At 39.7% G+C, this 17,117-nt stretch overlaps 1 protein-coding gene across 1 annotated transcript; it reads left to right on the top strand.

Annotated features, from left to right (window-relative positions):
- Positions 1-120: 120 nt before the first annotated feature.
- ATP6V1D (ATPase H+ transporting V1 subunit D) lies at positions 121-15,825 on the top strand. The gene is made up of 9 exons (XM_061429190.1): positions 121-235; positions 4,183-4,300; positions 5,063-5,142; positions 6,888-6,955; positions 8,035-8,079; positions 8,996-9,099; positions 9,664-9,730; positions 11,119-11,197; positions 15,138-15,825. The coding sequence occupies exons 1-9, from the start codon at positions 195-197 to the stop codon at positions 15,277-15,279; spliced, it is 744 nt and encodes a 247-aa protein (XP_061285174.1). The 5' UTR covers positions 121-194; the 3' UTR covers positions 15,280-15,825.
- The last annotated feature ends 1,292 nt before the right edge of the window (positions 15,826-17,117 follow it).

Here is a 17,117-nt window from a genome sequence, read left to right as displayed (position 1 = left end):
GCCCTCCCCACACCCCCGCCCTCACGCGTACCGACAGGAAGGGGAAGTGAAGGCTGTATAGCCTAGCTTCCTCTTAGCAACGGGAGAGGGTCACGTGATACACCAGCTGACTCCGGTAGAGAAAGACTCAGTGGCTGGGTTGTTGCAGCCACGGTTGCCCGGCCAGGGACCCGAGCCGAACAGTCATCGTCAGAATGTCGGGCAAAGACCGAATTGAAATCTTTCCCTCGCGAATGTAAGTAAAAGAATGGAACGAGCAGGTGTTCAGGAACACCTGCCTGAGCCGCTGTCCCTTCATTACCCTGGAGCGGCGGGGCTCCTTGTATCTTGGGCCGATCCTGAGCTCTCAGGCCTCTTCCTGAGTCTAGGGCAAGGCTCCCTGACGAGTCCCTTGGCTCTGAGTTGAACCAGACTGGACAGAGTCCACCCCGAGCTGCTGACTTTTGTGGAGGTCTGCTGACCTCAGTCATTAATCGAGCCATTCATTTCACATTCCCTATTGATCCGGGCAGTAGATTTATATAACTGAGTTGTCGCTACTGCTTCCAGAATAGAGCTCACGGTTCAGTGAAGATATAGACCAGGCGATGAAGTTTGATAAATGCTTTGAGAAGGGAAGTTGACTGCGATGTGAAGCAGGCCATATCGGGGGGTTGAATCGCCCTAACGTGGGCGTCAGGTTCATCTTGGCAAGATCCCCTGAAATGTCGCATGTGGTGGGAAGCTATCCCTGAATTTCTGAGGCGCTCATTTTGTTCCATCACCATTGCATCTTATTCAGTGTTCATTATATTAATATCGTCCATCTCATTGTAAAGTGGATAGAAGATTATTGTACGTTTACCACTGAACTGGGAACTCTCTCCAGGATGAGAGATGTCTTGATTATTAATCGTCCACAGAAAATGTTGCTTGAATGAACCCATGGCCGTGGAATCTGTTCGGTTGTGGTCTTCTTTCTCTTTTGGTCTAAATTCTTCGGCAGGAGAAGATTTTGACGTTTTATCAAATGTGCCTAACAACGTGTGGAAGATAAAGATTGCTCTTATTTGCCCTCTCATTTTCCTCTTACTCTTTTTTCGCTGAGGAGCAGAAATCACTTTTGGCTTTGGACAGTTGGGTATTTTGATTTTGGCCCTAACTCTTTGGGTATGCGGTGTTGTTTTTCTTCTTCCTGACTTTTCTCAGAGAATCTGAGGACGGTTAAAGTAAGAGTTTATTTAAACCCCAAACCTAGATTTCTGTCTCTTCGTGGGTTTTAATGAAATGAAGGGGCTTTTGTTTGGTTTTTACCTTATCTATTGACTTTCTAATAGCTGTTTGCCCTAGGTGGGAAGCAAGTCAGTTGTGGAGAAAGGCAGTGCTTTCAGAAATAGATAAAGATCAGGAATACCCTGGGGTTGTGAGGACTGTAGAACTCCCAGCACTTATGACCTTGACTCCATCCAAACCCCTGCACTGAGAGACCACCAGACTCTAGCTTGGTTTCTGGTAGCCTAAGATTGTGTTCCTAAGATGATTCCAGCACCCGGTAAAATATCTACCCAAATATGCAACACCGTAGGCTCTGCCTCTGACCCCCCTTCCTTAATTGCTTGCTGGCAGACACAGTTGGCCTGATGGCATTTCCATTGCTCAACCTTTTGAAATTTTTCTCTTCTCCAAATCGTGTCCACTTACTCCTTTTAAAATGCTTAATCACCTGTGCACCATCGGAAAAGAGCTCAGCTCTTTCCCCTGCTGTCAGCAGTTACGGAATAATGTCTTTTCACCACTTTAATTAATGTCTGGCTGTGTTTATCTTTGGTAGTAGTCAGAATGTTAACATTTTGTTGTTGATGTTTTTACTTTAAGACTAGGAGGTGAGAATACGCTTATTTGGGCTTAGACATGAATGATAGGTTTGGGGAGGTGACAATTTGTTGTTTGAGAGTGTCCAGCTTGCTGATTTAGAGGAAAGTCAGGTGCAGGAAGTAGCTGCTCCTCTAAATATTTTCCCAAGGCCTATCAGCAGGTACTTTGTCATGTAGTCAGATGTCTTTGATTCAGCTGGAAGCAAAGTCATCATCCTAGCTGAAGGTCAAGCATTTTTTGTAGGGCCGAGCAGCTTTGTACCTTATAAATGAAGTTTTTTAAGAACTAGGCTAGAAAATATACTAGTGATTTGTTTCAGACACTTTCACCTTATTGTATTATGCTGTAAGATGGCACTGTCACCTACTTAGGCACCAGAAAGCAAAAACAAGTTCAGAGTAGAAGCAAAAGAGGCATGAAGGATTTGGCATCTGCAGAAATCAGTCACATCAAGGTTCTACTACATACTAACTGTAGGCCCTCGGGCAAATCACTCTGAGTTTCAAGAATTAAAATTTGTCTATTTCACCAGAAAAGATGTTAAATATAGATTAAAGTTAACATGAATTCACAAACAGTTCACCTTTTTACTGTATACTTGCTGCAATATGAAATACTAGGATTTGACTTAAATTTGGTTCAACTCTTTGAACCCAAATTCTGGTGGTTAGTGTCAACAATGCGGTATGTTAAATGTGCACAGTGGGGTGCATAGCTCCTACTCAGGCTGGAAACTGAACCAGCTTCACTTGGGTAGACCTCCAGTGAGGCTAGTCAGTGCAATTTCAGCCACTAATAGCTAGTTTTTCAAAGACAGAACTGTTTGCCTGAGGCAGTTTATAATCTGTAGCTGAAGCAGTGTGGCACAGGTTGGAGTACAGAGGACTTAGGTTTGAGCCTTAGTTTGAGCCTTGGTTAAATCTCTAGAGTCAGAAATCTTGATCAGGTTCCTGCTCTGCCTTTTCTTCACTGAGCAACTGTGGGAAAGTTGTTTTACTTTTCTGGGCTTCATTTTCCTGTCCTGCAAGATAATGTCTAAAGCCCTTTCCAGCTACAGAATAGTCTTAGTAACCTTTGGCCTATGGTAGAAGATTCATAATCTAAGAATTTACCCAAAAGTTTAGTAAAAACTATTTTGCAGTTGATTATAACACCAGTCATATGAAACTATATCCCCTTAAATTTTTCTAAGTATGTCATGCAAACTATTATTGAATCTGACTACCCACTTTTTCTTCCTCATTATTGAATTTTATCTGGCATATGGTAGCAAGAACAGAAATGTTGGTTTTTGCTGTTGCTTTCTTGCTTTCAGTTTGGGGGTTTCTGATGGGAAAAGATTGGAATGAGGTAGGGAGACTTCAGTGGCTTGTTACTTCTCAGGAGTGTTTACTTATGTGTCATTTGTCACGTAGAGTCATTTACAAATTAATAAAGTGATTGGTAGTAGAGTCTTCACTGGTGATATCAAAACACTTCCATGCCACACTTTTAATGAAAAAAGTGAGAAATGATTATGGTATAAAATTCAGAAGGTAGAACAGTGTAGTAGTAAAGAGTAAATCTGTTTTTTTCCATTTAAAAAGTAAATGCCTTATTTTTGAAAGGAAACTGTTACCAGTTTCTGTGAAATTTTCTAGAACTGTTCTCTGTATCTATATAAGCACACGTATCCCTTACTTTGTGTGACTAAGACAGTGTAATATTGGGAATACATGCGGATCTGCATTACTGTTTTTTTGTTGTTGTTTTACTGGCTGCATATCATTCTGTTGTATGATGAACCATGATTTGTGGACATTTGTTTCCACCCTTTTGCTATTACAAATAAGGCTGGAGTACTCATCCTTAACCTTGTACATGTTTTTGTGTACATGTGGGAGTCAGTCAGTCCATAAGTCCCTTAAAGTGCAGTTGTTGGCCCTGAAGATAAGTGCATTTCAAAGTTTGCTGTTAATGGACAGAATTTTAAAATCCTTAATGGAAATACATATATTGTTACAACTCACAAATCAAGTAAGTAGACAATGCTGACATCATAAAATAGGGCTCTTTATATGTTTATTTAATAAGTACTTATTTATTTAATAATTAAATACTAATTTATTTAATAAATACTTATTAAAGGATTGTTACATTTTATATAAAAAATACTTCTCACTTTTGGAACACTGCGGGTGGTATCTACAATATTGAGAAACCAGTTAAGCCTGTCAGCCACAAATGCTGTATATTCTTGCGCCCATGACATCAACAGATAAAGCAGGGTTTTAACAGCATATTAGGGAAGTATTTTTATCTTAAATTTCTTTAACTTTGTTTACATAGGGCACAGACCATCATGAAGGCTCGGTTAAAAGGAGCACAGACAGGTCGAAACCTCCTGAAGAAAAAATCTGATGCCTTAACTCTTCGATTTCGACAGATCCTTAAGAAGATAATAGAGGTAGAATGAAGTTTGCTTAGAACTGTGTTTTAGAAGTATCTATGGAAAATCCAGCATGGCTGTTAATATTTTTCTTTCAAAACTAAAAATGCCGTTATAAATGTAACCAGTATCAGAAAGGTCATGAAATCAAATTCAGACTCTTTACTCTTGCCCCCAAGCCCCTCTTGATCTGTTCTGGCCCTTGCCTGCCCCTCTGGTCTCATTTGGAGCTTTTTTCTAACATCCAGTACTGGGACCTTTGCATTAGCTCTTCCTTCTGCCTAAAGTGCTCTTTCTCTTGTGTTCTTATAATTGCTCCTCTGGCCTGTCTGGTAACTTTCTAACCCCCTGTCCCAGTTTGTCTTCTCTTTCAAAAAAATTATTGGGTATTCTCAAACATTACATCTTCCAGATTTATTTTAGAATCACTGTGCCATTAGGATTTTGACAGCAGTATAGTGAATCTAAAAGAGTAATTTGAACAAATTGCCATGGACCCATTCAGGAATAAGGTAGGCCTTTCAGTAAAGATCTAGTTTTCAATTTTTTAGTGTCTCTATTGTAATATATTATAAAACTTACAATTTTGCCATGTTGTTAGTATCCATAATCAAACCTTTCAAGCAAAATTAGATGTGTTTATTTTATTGTTACCAGATCAATATTTATGTGTACACCTGGTATGAAACACTGGTGGTTGTTAAAGGGACATGATTATGATACCACCTTTCCCTGTATAAAAACTTGGGTTGAATCGGCTGTTGATTTATGCTTTTCCAGACTAAAATGTTGATGGGTGAAGTGATGAGAGAAGCTGCCTTTTCACTTGCTGAGGCCAAGTTCACAGCAGGGGACTTCAGGTAAAGTGGGGTATTTTGAAAAACAAAGTGCCTTCGTGTTCAAAATTTCATTAAAACCACTTTTAATTAATGTACATATAAAAGCCTTAAGGACAAGTGATATAATAAGAACACTTCACCACCCTAATGTACATTACCTGTTACATAGTTCTTCAGGCAGAGGATACTTAATATTTTATTGTTGTTGTTGTTATTCAGTCTCTTAAGTCATGTCGGACTCTGTGACCCTATGAACTGCAGCACACCAACCTTCTCTGTCAATCACTGTCTCCCTGAGTTTTCTCAGATTCATGTCCATTGAGTCAGTGATGCCATCCAACCATCTCATCCTATGTCACCCCCTTCTCGTCTATTTTTTATAGTCTTTTTATTTTTTTAAACTAAATAATGGCTTCCCCAATGGCTCAGCAGGTAAAAAATCTGCCTGCAAGGCAGGAGACACAGGAGACATGGGTTTGATCCCTCGGTCAAGAAGATCCCTTGGGAGGAGGAAATGGCAAACCATTCCAGTGTTCTTGCCTAAAAAAATCCCATGGACAGAGGAGCATGGAGGGCCACAGTCCATGGGGTCTCGAAGAGTCAGACATGACAGAGCAACTAAATGCTGTGTGCACACACACAGAATATTGTATCATAAACGTTTCCTCATTTTCACACAGCTGCATAATCTTTCTCTAGATGTATGATAATTTGTTAATGTTTTCCTGTAATGATGGGCCTTTGGGGTGATTTTCAGAATATTAGAAAAGATATGAACATCTTTATATACTTATTTCTATTGAATCATTTCCTTAGGAAAATTTTAAAGAATGGAATTGATTGTTTAAAGAGCATGGACTTTATGGCATTTATCAATGTATGCCTTACAAAGTGTACAAAATGGCTTAGTTACTGCTTTACATATGTTTAGATAACGTCATTCGATTCTCCCTATAAGCCTGTGAGGTGGACCAGGTGAGCATTGTAATTCTTAGTTTAAGTTCTGTCCTTTCCTGAAGTCAAATTACTGTTCGGGGCAGAAGTGGAACATATTTTCAGGGTTTTTTATTTTAGTCTTCTTTACCAATAACACAGTGCCTCCATTCTTAGTTTGTGTTCTCTAGGAACATTACCTATGGACAGTCTTACAGCTTGAAGGGCGTGAGTCCTTTTGAAGTAGTAGACTTTAATATTCACCAGTATTAGTAAGATAACGATTTGCATTGCCTTTTTCATGAGAGGGTGGGAATAAATAGTGTGTGAGTGGTATGTGAAAATGTTTTAGGGTGGTTATGGGGAAGACACTTTAATTGTGATGGTAACAAATGGGGAGTCAGGTGCAGCCAGATGGAAGTTAGATAGGTTCCAGGGTAAAGGAACTGAACTGCTGCTGTTCAGTTTAGTCTTCCAGTATACTGGAAGGTTTGATAGCACACCCAAAAGGAAGGAAGATCTTCTCCTAATTACATCAATGGAATGAAAATCCCTAAAGTCACATCCACGCACCACATCTCTGATTGAAAACTTAAGCAGTCTATGTACATTGAAACCATTCTTTGTATTCTTATGGTTAATGTTTGAATGTTGTTCATACTTTGCTCTCTGAGGCTCTCCTTTGGTAGTAGTGATGGTTTCCTTTTCTGAAAAGACAATCATCAAAACGTAATTGTGAAATCTTGCTTATGTTGAAATACTTTATAGGTCCCTGCTGGTTTACTTCTCACTCTAAAGACGCAACTAAATCAAGGCCTTTTCTTTTTCTGCAGCACCACAGTTATCCAAAATGTAAATAAGGCCCAAGTGAAGATTAGAGCAAAGAAAGATAATGTAGCAGGTAACTTTTCAACCCTTTAAAACTCTTGGCAGAGAAAGATAACATTTTTAAATCAACCCATTTATATAGCAATTGGAGAAGGAAATGGCAACCCACTCCAGTGTTCCTGCCTAGAGAATCCCAGGGACAGGGGAGCCTGTTGGGCTGCCGTCTATGGGGTCGCACAGAGTCGGACACAACTGAAGTGACTTAGCATAGCATATTTATATAGCTATATAGCTCAGATGGTAAAGCGTCTGTCTGCAATGTGAGAGACCTGGGTTCGATCCCTGGGTTGGGAAGATTCCCTGGAGAAGGAAATGGTAACCCACTCCAGTACTCTTGCCTTGAAAATCCCATGGACAGAGGAGCTTGGTGCGGGCTACTATCCATGGGGTCGCAAAGAGTCGGGCACGACTGAGCAACTTCACTTGCATGTATACAGCAAGATCTTAATGGCCCAGTTAATCTTTTCTTCTTAGACAAAGTTGATTGGCTTTACATGTTGAAACTGTTGTTAACTGGTGGTTGCCTGGGGATGGGGGTAGGGGAACTGGGGAGCTGGTCATTCAGTGGATATAAAATGTTATTAAACATAAATATACTCTACAGACCTGCTGTACAGTCTGTAGTTACAGTTAATAATTTGGTGTTCTACGCTTAGAAACTTAAAGTAGATCTCATTTTGAGTATTCTTAACACACACATAGGAAAAGGGACACATCTTTTGGAAGTGATGGATATGTTTATCACCTTGATTGTGATGATGGTATTCATGGGTGTGTGCATATGTTGTACTCATCAGAATGTACACATTAAATATGTGCAGCTTTTTACATTTTAAGTATACTTCAAAGCTGAAGGGAAAAAAAACCCAAACATTGTAACAACCAGATCCCTTACTAAGGATAACTTGACTTTGGAATAGGAATGAACACTTAAGAAGGCAGGTTCCTAAATTCATTCCTTGAAACTAGTTATGATTCCAGGCAGTCTCTTGACTTTTGAATATTTCCTGAAAAAGGAACAGGAAACCATGGATAAGAAGCCATACTTCAAGGACATGTTTTCGTGAATCCATATATGTTTCTGTTTAACAGGTGTTACATTGCCAGTATTTGAACATTATCATGAAGGAACTGACAGTAAGTGTGAAACTTCTTATGTGTGTCTCTGGATTCTTCTAGTTTCTCTTTAAATGAACCTTATTTTAAACAATGATGATTGATAGATCTTATTAGAGTTCAGTAGTTCCAGTGTTGGTAAGCCTTCTTATCAGATACAGTTGAGACAGTAGTTTATCAGTTAATCAAAAAAGTGTTATTGTGTGGAGTCGTAAAACATTGTACATTGCTTAAAATACTTTATTTCCACCTAGAAATTTAGTCATTTCCAAATTTTAAAAATACAAAGCCTTGACCTTTGAGTATGAATCCACTAATTAGACTTCCATGTTGTCTTTCTGCATACCACACCCATAATGCATTGTTTGTAATTTGCAGTTTGGGTATCTTTGAATTCTTAGACACTGTGATACAACCTGAATGCTGAATCTTCCTAAACTTTTATAGCCAGCTCATCCTCAGTTTTTTATAACTTTCCACTTTTCCTACTTTGACAGCATGTTTTAGGTGGTAACACATCTTTGTTGAGCCTTTCCAAAGTTATCAGCTCTTTCTCATAGAAATAAAGATATTCTTTCTTTAGCCCTCCTATTTAATTGGTTCACATAGAATATTTAGTACAGCTTGAATGAAGAAGCATTCTAGAGCATCACTTATTAATAGACTGTCACTGTACTGGGGCATCAGGCAGTATAGTCTACAAGCTGGGCACGTGAAGGTTAGTCAGCAGCTTCCCCTATAGTTAGAATAGTGCCCCCGTGCAAATAGCAGCAGGCATGATGGTTTGGGGGAGTGAAATGGGCACTTTGTGTGTGCATTGAATAGGGTCGCTAAATTTGTTTTTCTGTCGTTAGTATTAATTCTGACTTACCATCTTTTGGGAAGTTTATGGGGAAGAGTACTCTAAATGCAAATGTTGTCTGACTGGTTCTTTTAGGTTATGAACTGACTGGTTTAGCCAGAGGTGGGGAACAGTTGGCTAAACTGAAGAGGAATTATGCCAAAGCAGTGGAACTACTGGTGGAACTGGCTTCACTGCAGGTAAGTCCTGCAGTTTGATATCTAACAGTCACGTCGGGGAGACTCAGATCCTGAATCGGAGCATATTGCACTTAGTACTTTAAACTGTTGCCATGCCTGCGTGAAACAAGCCAGAAATGCCTTGATTTCTGAAATGGGGGCTTCTGCACCATTGTCCCTACTTTTTATCACTAACACAATGTTTGTGCAGTGGTGTAGCTTCACTCTTGACTAGGTGAGAACAGCAACAGTCAACACTGGATTTAAATGCATATGTTATAGGATTTATGCATGAAAGCCTTTGTTTCCCATTTGTGGTCAGTTAATATGTGTCTAGGTCCTTAGTGTATGATTCTCTTCCTCTTGCCATTTTTATAACTTCAGGTGAGTCTGAAGTAAATGAATTCTAATAGAATGGAAGTCATGTTAGCTCTGTGGAAACCTCATAAGACTTCTGTTTTCTAAGTATGTTGAGAAGTAGTAGTCTTGGTTTCCAAATGTTTTCTACAAGTGCTGAGTGAAGGCCAGGTTATGATTAGGAAGAAAATTTTGAGCCTACATTATTAATTTATCCTCTTATTTTAGACGTCCTTTGTTACTTTGGATGAAGCTATTAAGATAACCAACAGGCGTGTAAACGCTATTGAACATGGTGAGTTTAAGCTGCCCTTTTGTCCCCGCCTCCATCCTTGTCTCAGACCTGCTAGGACTCAGGCACTGGCTGCCTGCTGAGTAAGATGTCGCCCCTGTCCACAGTGAGAAGGGCAGAGGGTCAGTACAGATAAGTGTTCATCAAACAGAAAAATAAGACATTTTAAATCTTATAGTACCTTGAAAAATACAGTAGTATAGTGCAACAGTTGGCATCGAGTGAACAGGCAGGAAGAGTTACTAACTGGAGGAGAAAGGGTAGGTAGGAGATGGATCATCAGCAGTAGCAGGCGGAGGACAAGCTGATTTCACTCAAGCCTGATGTTGATGGCACAGGTTCCTTGCTGGATTGAATTCCGTCTACTCTTGAAAAAACGATCCAGTGGTGTTTAGGGAGTGCTGTACCAGCTACAGCAATCACTGCTTTTACACTGGCTTCCAGAAATCCTGGGCTTGAAATACACTGTGCTACTGTACTCTGAAGTACTGTACAGTAAAGTACACAAAAGCACAACCACACGCATGCATGTGACAACGTACGTTAGACATGTGAGCGCACGTTTGTATCTTTGGAAGTTCACAATGTGAAAGTTCTTATGTAGAGGACTTACTGTATTTAACTTTAAATCTTTCTTAGGCCTTATCTCTTATTCTTGATTTCTCAAAATAAGTTTTCCTATTGTATGCCTTTATCCTCCATTTCTCTTATTTCATTATTTTAAAACTATGACTCCTTAATGTTGCCAAAGTACTTTTTCCTTAAAAGGCTCAGTTTTCATTAAAGAAACGTCTATTTAATTTTAAGGTAAGAAAGTAGCAAACTTTGAGCAACAGGGAAATTATTTTGCTTGGGATCTGTTAGTGTTAAAGAGGAAGTTATCTCATTTTTTAAAAACTCAAAACACATTTCCTGACTGCTTGCTTGTGCCAGCCTCATGCCTGGAATTGCAAGCAACACAAAATGGGTTAAGTTCCAATTCGCAAGGAGCTCACATTCTAGAAGCAGAATAAAGAAATTCTGTGTAAAGTTGAACCTATGACTGACACAAAATTCAACTTACTGTACTCCCTCTGTTCAGTGTTTAGATTGCTGTTATATTTAAAATAGAATTTGTGGTTCAGTGTTACATATTCATATAAATTCAGTATATTCAGCGTTGTATATATCATGGCCCAGTGTTACCTGTGCATAGAAAGACAGTACAGGACACATACCAAAATATTTAAATAGTTAACCCAGGGTGGTGGGATTACACTGCGTTTTACTTTTCTGTTTTTGTTTTTTGCATTAAATGTACATTTATGGTTAAGTAACTGTTGTACAAATGAGCACTGGCAATTTAAAAAGAGGTTTGAAGTTCTGACTACATATATACTTTTAAACTCTAGTCATCATTCCCCGGATTGAACGTACCCTTGCTTATATCATCACAGAGCTGGATGAAAGAGAGCGAGAGGAGTTCTACAGGTTTGTTGGATTTGGAAGTTATTGGTCATTTTTTGTTTTTCCATATTCCAAAGACTTGATTTGCTGAGAAACTTGTTGGCTTATGTTCTTTAGAATTAGCACAGCTTGTGTTTTATTCTGGTAAGAAGCAAGAGATGATATTGCCAAAGGCTGTGGAGACCAATCTGTGCCAAGTTTTGCACATAACTAAAATGTGGTTTCTCTGAAAACGTAGGCCTTTCAGAGAAACTAGAAATAGTGTTGATAATTCTTTCAAATGGAAGTGATTATGTGGGTGTCTCATGAGGGGAGGCTTCCCTGGTGGCTCAGCAGTAAAGAATCTGCCTGCAATGCAGGAGACTCGGGTTCGATCCTTGAGTTGGAAAGGGACCCTGGAGGAGGGTGTGGCAACCCACTCCAGTATTGCTGGGAAAATCCCATAGACAAGAAGCCTGGCAGGCTGCAGGCTAACATTTAAAGCTGCTGTTGTTGTTCAGTCACTCAGTCATGTCCAACTCTTTGCAACCCCGTGGACTGCAGCACACCAGGCTTCCCTGTCCTTCACCATCTCCCAGAGCTTGCTCAAATACATGTCCATTGAGTCACAAATGCCATCCAGCCATCTCATCCTCAGTCATCCTCCTCTCCTCCTACCTTCAAATATTTTCAAGCATCCGGGTCTTTTTCAGTGAGTCAATTCTTTGAATCAGTGGCCAAAGTATTGGAGTTTCAGCTTCAATATCAATCCTTCCAGTGAATATTCAGGACTAGTTTCCTTTAGGATTGACTGGTTTGATTTCCTTGCAGTCCAAGGGACTGTCAAGAAGAGTCTTTTCCAACACCACTGTTCAAAAGCATTAGTTCTTCGGTGCTCAGCCTTCTTTGTAGTCCAGCTCTCACATCCATACATGACTCTAGGAAAAACCATAGCTTTGATTAGATGGATCTTTGTTGGCAAGGTAATATCTCTGCTTTTTAATACTATTGTCTAGGTTTGTCACAGCTTTTCTTCCAAGGAGCAAGTGTCTTTTAATTTCATGGCTGCAATCACCATCTGCAGTGATTTTGGAACCCAAGAAAATAAAAGTCTTTCACTATTTCCACTGTTTCCCCGTCTATTTGCCATGAAGTGATGGGATGGGGGGATGCCATGATTTTTGTTTTTTGAATGTTGATTTTTTTAAGCCAGCTTCTTAAATCTCCTCTTTCACTTCCATCAAGAGGCTCTTTAGTTCCTCTTTGCTTTCTGCCATAAGGGTGGTTTCATCTGCATATCTGAGGTTATTGATATTTCTCCCTGCAATCTTGATTCCAGCTTGTGCTTCATCCAGCCTGGCATTTTGCATGATGTACTCTTCATATGAGTTAAATAAGCAGGGTGACAATATACAGCCTTGACATACTCCTTTCCCAATTTGGAACCATTCTGTTCCATGTCCTAATTGTTGCTTCTTGACCTGCATACAGATTTCTCAGGAGGCAGGTAAGGTGGTCTGGTATTCCCATCTCTTTAAGAATTTTCCACAGTTTGTTGTGATTTGCACAAAGGCTTTACTGTAGTCAATGAAGCAGAAGTAGATGTCTCAAGCAAGAGATGGAATTTTCTTGGTTTTTCTGTGATCCAGCATGTGTTGGCAATTTGATCTCTGATTCTTCTGCCTTTTCTAAATCTAGCTTGAACATCTGGAAGTTCTTAGTTCATGTACTGTTGAAGCCTAGCTTGGAGAATTTAGAGCATTACTTTGCTAGCGTGTGATATGAGTGAAATTGTGCAGTAGTCTGAACATTCTTTGGCATTGCCTTTCTTTGGGATTGGGATGAAAACTGACCTTTTCCAGTCCTGTAGCCGCTGCTGAAGTGTCCAGATTTCCTGGTATATTGAGTGCAGCACTTTAACAACATCATCTTTGGGGGTTTGAAATAGCTCAACTGGAACTCTATGACCTCCACTAACTTTGTTTGTAGTGATGCTTCCTAAGGCCCACTTGACTTCACATTCCAGGATGTCTGGCTCTGGGTGAGTGATTACACCATCATGGTTATCTGGGTCATTAATATCTTTTTTGTATAGTTCTTCTGTGTATTCTTGCCACCTGTTCTTAGTATTTTCTGCTTCTGTTAGGTCCATACGGTTTCTGTCCTTTATTGTGCCCATCTTTGCATGAAATGTTCCCTTGGCATCACTGATTTTCTTGTACAGATCTCTAGTCTTTCCCATTCTGTTGGTTTCATCTATTTCTTTGCATTGATCACTTAGGAAGGCTTTCTTATCGCTCCTTGCTATTCTTTGGAACTCTGCATTCAGATGGGTATATCTTTCCTTTTCTCCTTTGCCTTCACTCTCTTCTTTTCTCAGCTGTTGGTAAGGCCTCTTCAGACAACCATTTTGGCTTTTTGGATTTCTTTTTCTGCAGATGGTTTCAATCATTGCCTCCTGTACAGTGTCATGAACCTCCATCCATAGTTCTTCAGGCACTCTATCAGATCTAATCCCTCGAATCTGTTTGTTACTTCCACTGTATAATCGTAAGGGATTTGATTTAGGTCATACCCGAATGGCCTAGTGGTTTTCCCTACTTTGTTCAATGTAAGTCTGAATTTTGCAATAAGGAGTTCATGATCTGAGTCACAGTCAGCTTCCGGTCTTATTTTTGCTGATTGTATAGAGCTTCTCCATCTTCAGCTGCAAAGAATATAATCAATCAGTCTGATTTCAGTATTGACCATCTGGTGATGTCCATGTGTAGTCTTCTCCTGTGTTGGAAGAGGGTGTCTGCTATGACCAGTGCATTCTCTCGACAAAATTCTATTAGCCTTTGCCCTGCTTCATTTTGTACTCAGAGCAAACTTGCCTGTTACTCCAGGTATCTCTTGACTTCCTACTTTTGCATTCCAGTCCCCTATGATGAAGAGGACATCTTTTTTGGTGTTCTAGAAGGTCTTGTAGGTCTTCATAGAACCGTTCAACTTCAGCTTCTTCAGTGTTACTGGTTGGGGCATAGACTTGGATTACTGTGATACTGAATGGTTTTCCTTGGAAACGAACAGAGATCATTCTGTCATTTTTGAGGTTGCACCCAAGTACTGCATTTCAGACTCTTTTGTTGACTGTGAGGGCTACCCCATTTCTTCTAAGGGATTCTTTCCCACAGTAGTATATATAATGGTCATCTGAATTAAATTTGCCCATTCTGGTCCATTTTAGTTTACTGATTCCTAAAATGTTGATGTTCACTCTTGCCATCTCCTATTTGAACACTTCAGTTTACCTTGATTTATGGAACAATACATACCACATAGGTGGTATGCAGGGGTCAGTGTGCCAGGTTCAGAGAAGTGCAAAATAAATGAAGGCAAGCCATGACTGTCTTGGACCTTGAGTAGCATTTGATTATGATTTATAATCATCATTATTAAAATTTAGTTCTTCAGTTGGTATGCAGAGTTGTGGTAATCCAAATTGAATGATCCAGAATTTTAATGTCTGAATACTCAATATCATCACGTGAATGTTCAAGTTTATTCACCCTGAGATAGGAGCTTTTGCAATCAGTTATTAGCTTAAAATGTGTGTTAAAGTGTTAGTCGCTGAGTCATTTCCAACTCCTTGAGACCCCATGGCCTATAGCCCACCAGGCTTCTCTGTCTATGGGATTCCCCAGGTAAGAATACTGGAGTGGGTTGCTGTTCCCTTCTCCAGGGGATATCCTCGACCCAGGGATTGAACCCAGGCCAACTGCAGTGCAGGCAGATTCTTAACCATTTGAGCCACGAATGTGTTCAACATCAAGTCTTTTTCAAAAAAAAGGGTCATAAATATATTAACAAAATTGAAATTAATAAAGGCAGAATTTTGTTTGACTTTGTAGAGGTGTTTATTATCCTTGTTACAAAACTAGAAGAAATCAGTTCCACTTAGTACCAAAACATTGTTCAGAAAATTCCCTCCTTTATCTTACAGGTTAAAGAAAATACAGGAGAAGAAAAAGATTCTCAAGGAGAAGTCTGATAAGGACTTGGAGCAACGGAGGGCAGCCGGAGAGGTGATAGAGCCTGCTAATCTCCTGGCTGAAGAGAAGGATGAAGATCTTCTGTTTGAATAAGCTTTCCTGCTCTGGTTCTTTCAGAAGGCCTAACATGTCACCATTTTAATTCATGGTGTGTAGGTTTGTTGTGTGGCTATTTATTTTTTGGCTTAAGAATTTCACCAGTTGTAAAATTTCCCTGAATGTCTGTTTATGGGATCTACGTTTGCAGAATCATAATTAAGCAACAATCACCAATGAAATTTGTAGAACCTGTCCCAAAACCTGTAGAATTTATGCTGCAGAAGTGTCACCCTACTTCAATTATACATCTGTTACAAGGCATCTGCTTCCCGAACATAATAAGAAACCCCTTTAGGAAGCAGTAGTACTGGCCAGCTACTCCAGAGCACCCTTTGTTCCTACCTGCTCACACACCTTGGCACCACTGTCTGGGATTGCTACAGCCATTCTTGTGTTAGTTACTATGGGACGTCTCTCCTTAAGCTTTAGGAAAACCTTCACTTATTTTTCCTTGAATAACAGGTCTCTGGTCTGTCATGGGAACAGTTCTGCCAGTTCAAATGTGACTACGGTATAAACAGTAAAATGATTTAAAAATGAGTTGTTCCTTTTTTAATGAATTTACTGTTAAGAGTAAGTTGTGTTCTTATGCTCAGATTGGCACATGGGATTGGCATTCAAAAAGAGCTTCCTCCACAGACATGTATGAAGTGGGAGTCTCCTTCCTCCATCCTTCAGATTTCAGTGTTTTACTTACAAGCTTACTGAAATGATTGTTGAATTTTGGGGTACTGATAAATACATGATTGCCAGAGAGTTAGGAGAGCTTATTGATATTGCTATTGCTAATCTAAGAAAAAAATAATTCCCATTTGAGAGTAATATGGCTGTATCAGGTAATGGAGATTTTTAGTAGCTTGATTTGGTGTGAGTCATCCATGATTATTCAGGCTTTCCTGCACTCAGTTCCAAGGGTTTTTTGACATGATTGGCCATGGAGCAATTTTTGGTTAATGAAATTACAACACTAGCCTTAATAGTATTGTGTTTAAATCAACTGGTATCACAGCCTAGGCTTTTAAAAGCATGTTAGTCACTCAGTCATGTCCGACTTTGCGACCCCATGGACCAGGCTCCTCTATCCATGGAATTCTCCAGGAATTCTACTGGGGTTAAGTAGCCATTCCCTTCTCCAGGGCATCTTCCCAACCCAGGGGTTGAATCCAGGTTTCCTGCATTGCAGGTGGACTCTTTACCATGAAGCCCCTGTTGGCTTTTAAATTAACCAAGTAATTTTGTGAACATTTAACACCTGCTACAAAGCAGCTTAGTTGTGCCAGTTAGAACCTTGTTTGTATCATCACAACCACCATAAGAGGTACATATTATTTTAATCCCATGTTTCACAGAAAATTTTGAGACATAAGGAGCTTGAGTGGTCCTAGATTAAAAAACTAGAAAGTGGTGAGTCCCATTTAAATCCAGGTAATCTAAGTTCAGAATTTTTATATTCTTTTTTGCCTCTCCTACATTTAAAATTTGGGGTAAAGGTAACACATAAGGCCTGTCCTGGAGGAGCTGATATTTAGGAAATCCTGCTGTTACAAAATAAAATCTCAGACTCAATGTAAATTGGGAAACTAACAATCAAGTATGTAAGTCTTGAAAATAGGTTTAACGATGAACTGCCTAATATGTAATCTTCCCAATACCCTAGTGCATGCAAGTTAAATTGCTTCATTCGTGTCCGACTCTCTGAGCCTACGGACTGTAACTTACCAGGCTGCTCTGTCTGTGGGATTCTCCAGGCAAGAATACTGGAGTGGGCTGCCAACCCTCTTCCAGGGGATTTTCCCGACCCAGGGATCAAACCCTAGTTTAAGTCTCCAGCA

The sequence above is a fragment of the Bos javanicus genome, chromosome 10, assembly GCF_032452875.1.
Source record: "Bos javanicus breed banteng chromosome 10, ARS-OSU_banteng_1.0, whole genome shotgun sequence".
NCBI classification, from domain to species: domain Eukaryota; kingdom Metazoa; phylum Chordata; class Mammalia; order Artiodactyla; family Bovidae; genus Bos; species Bos javanicus.
This window is presented reverse-complemented; position numbering and strand designations above follow the sequence as displayed.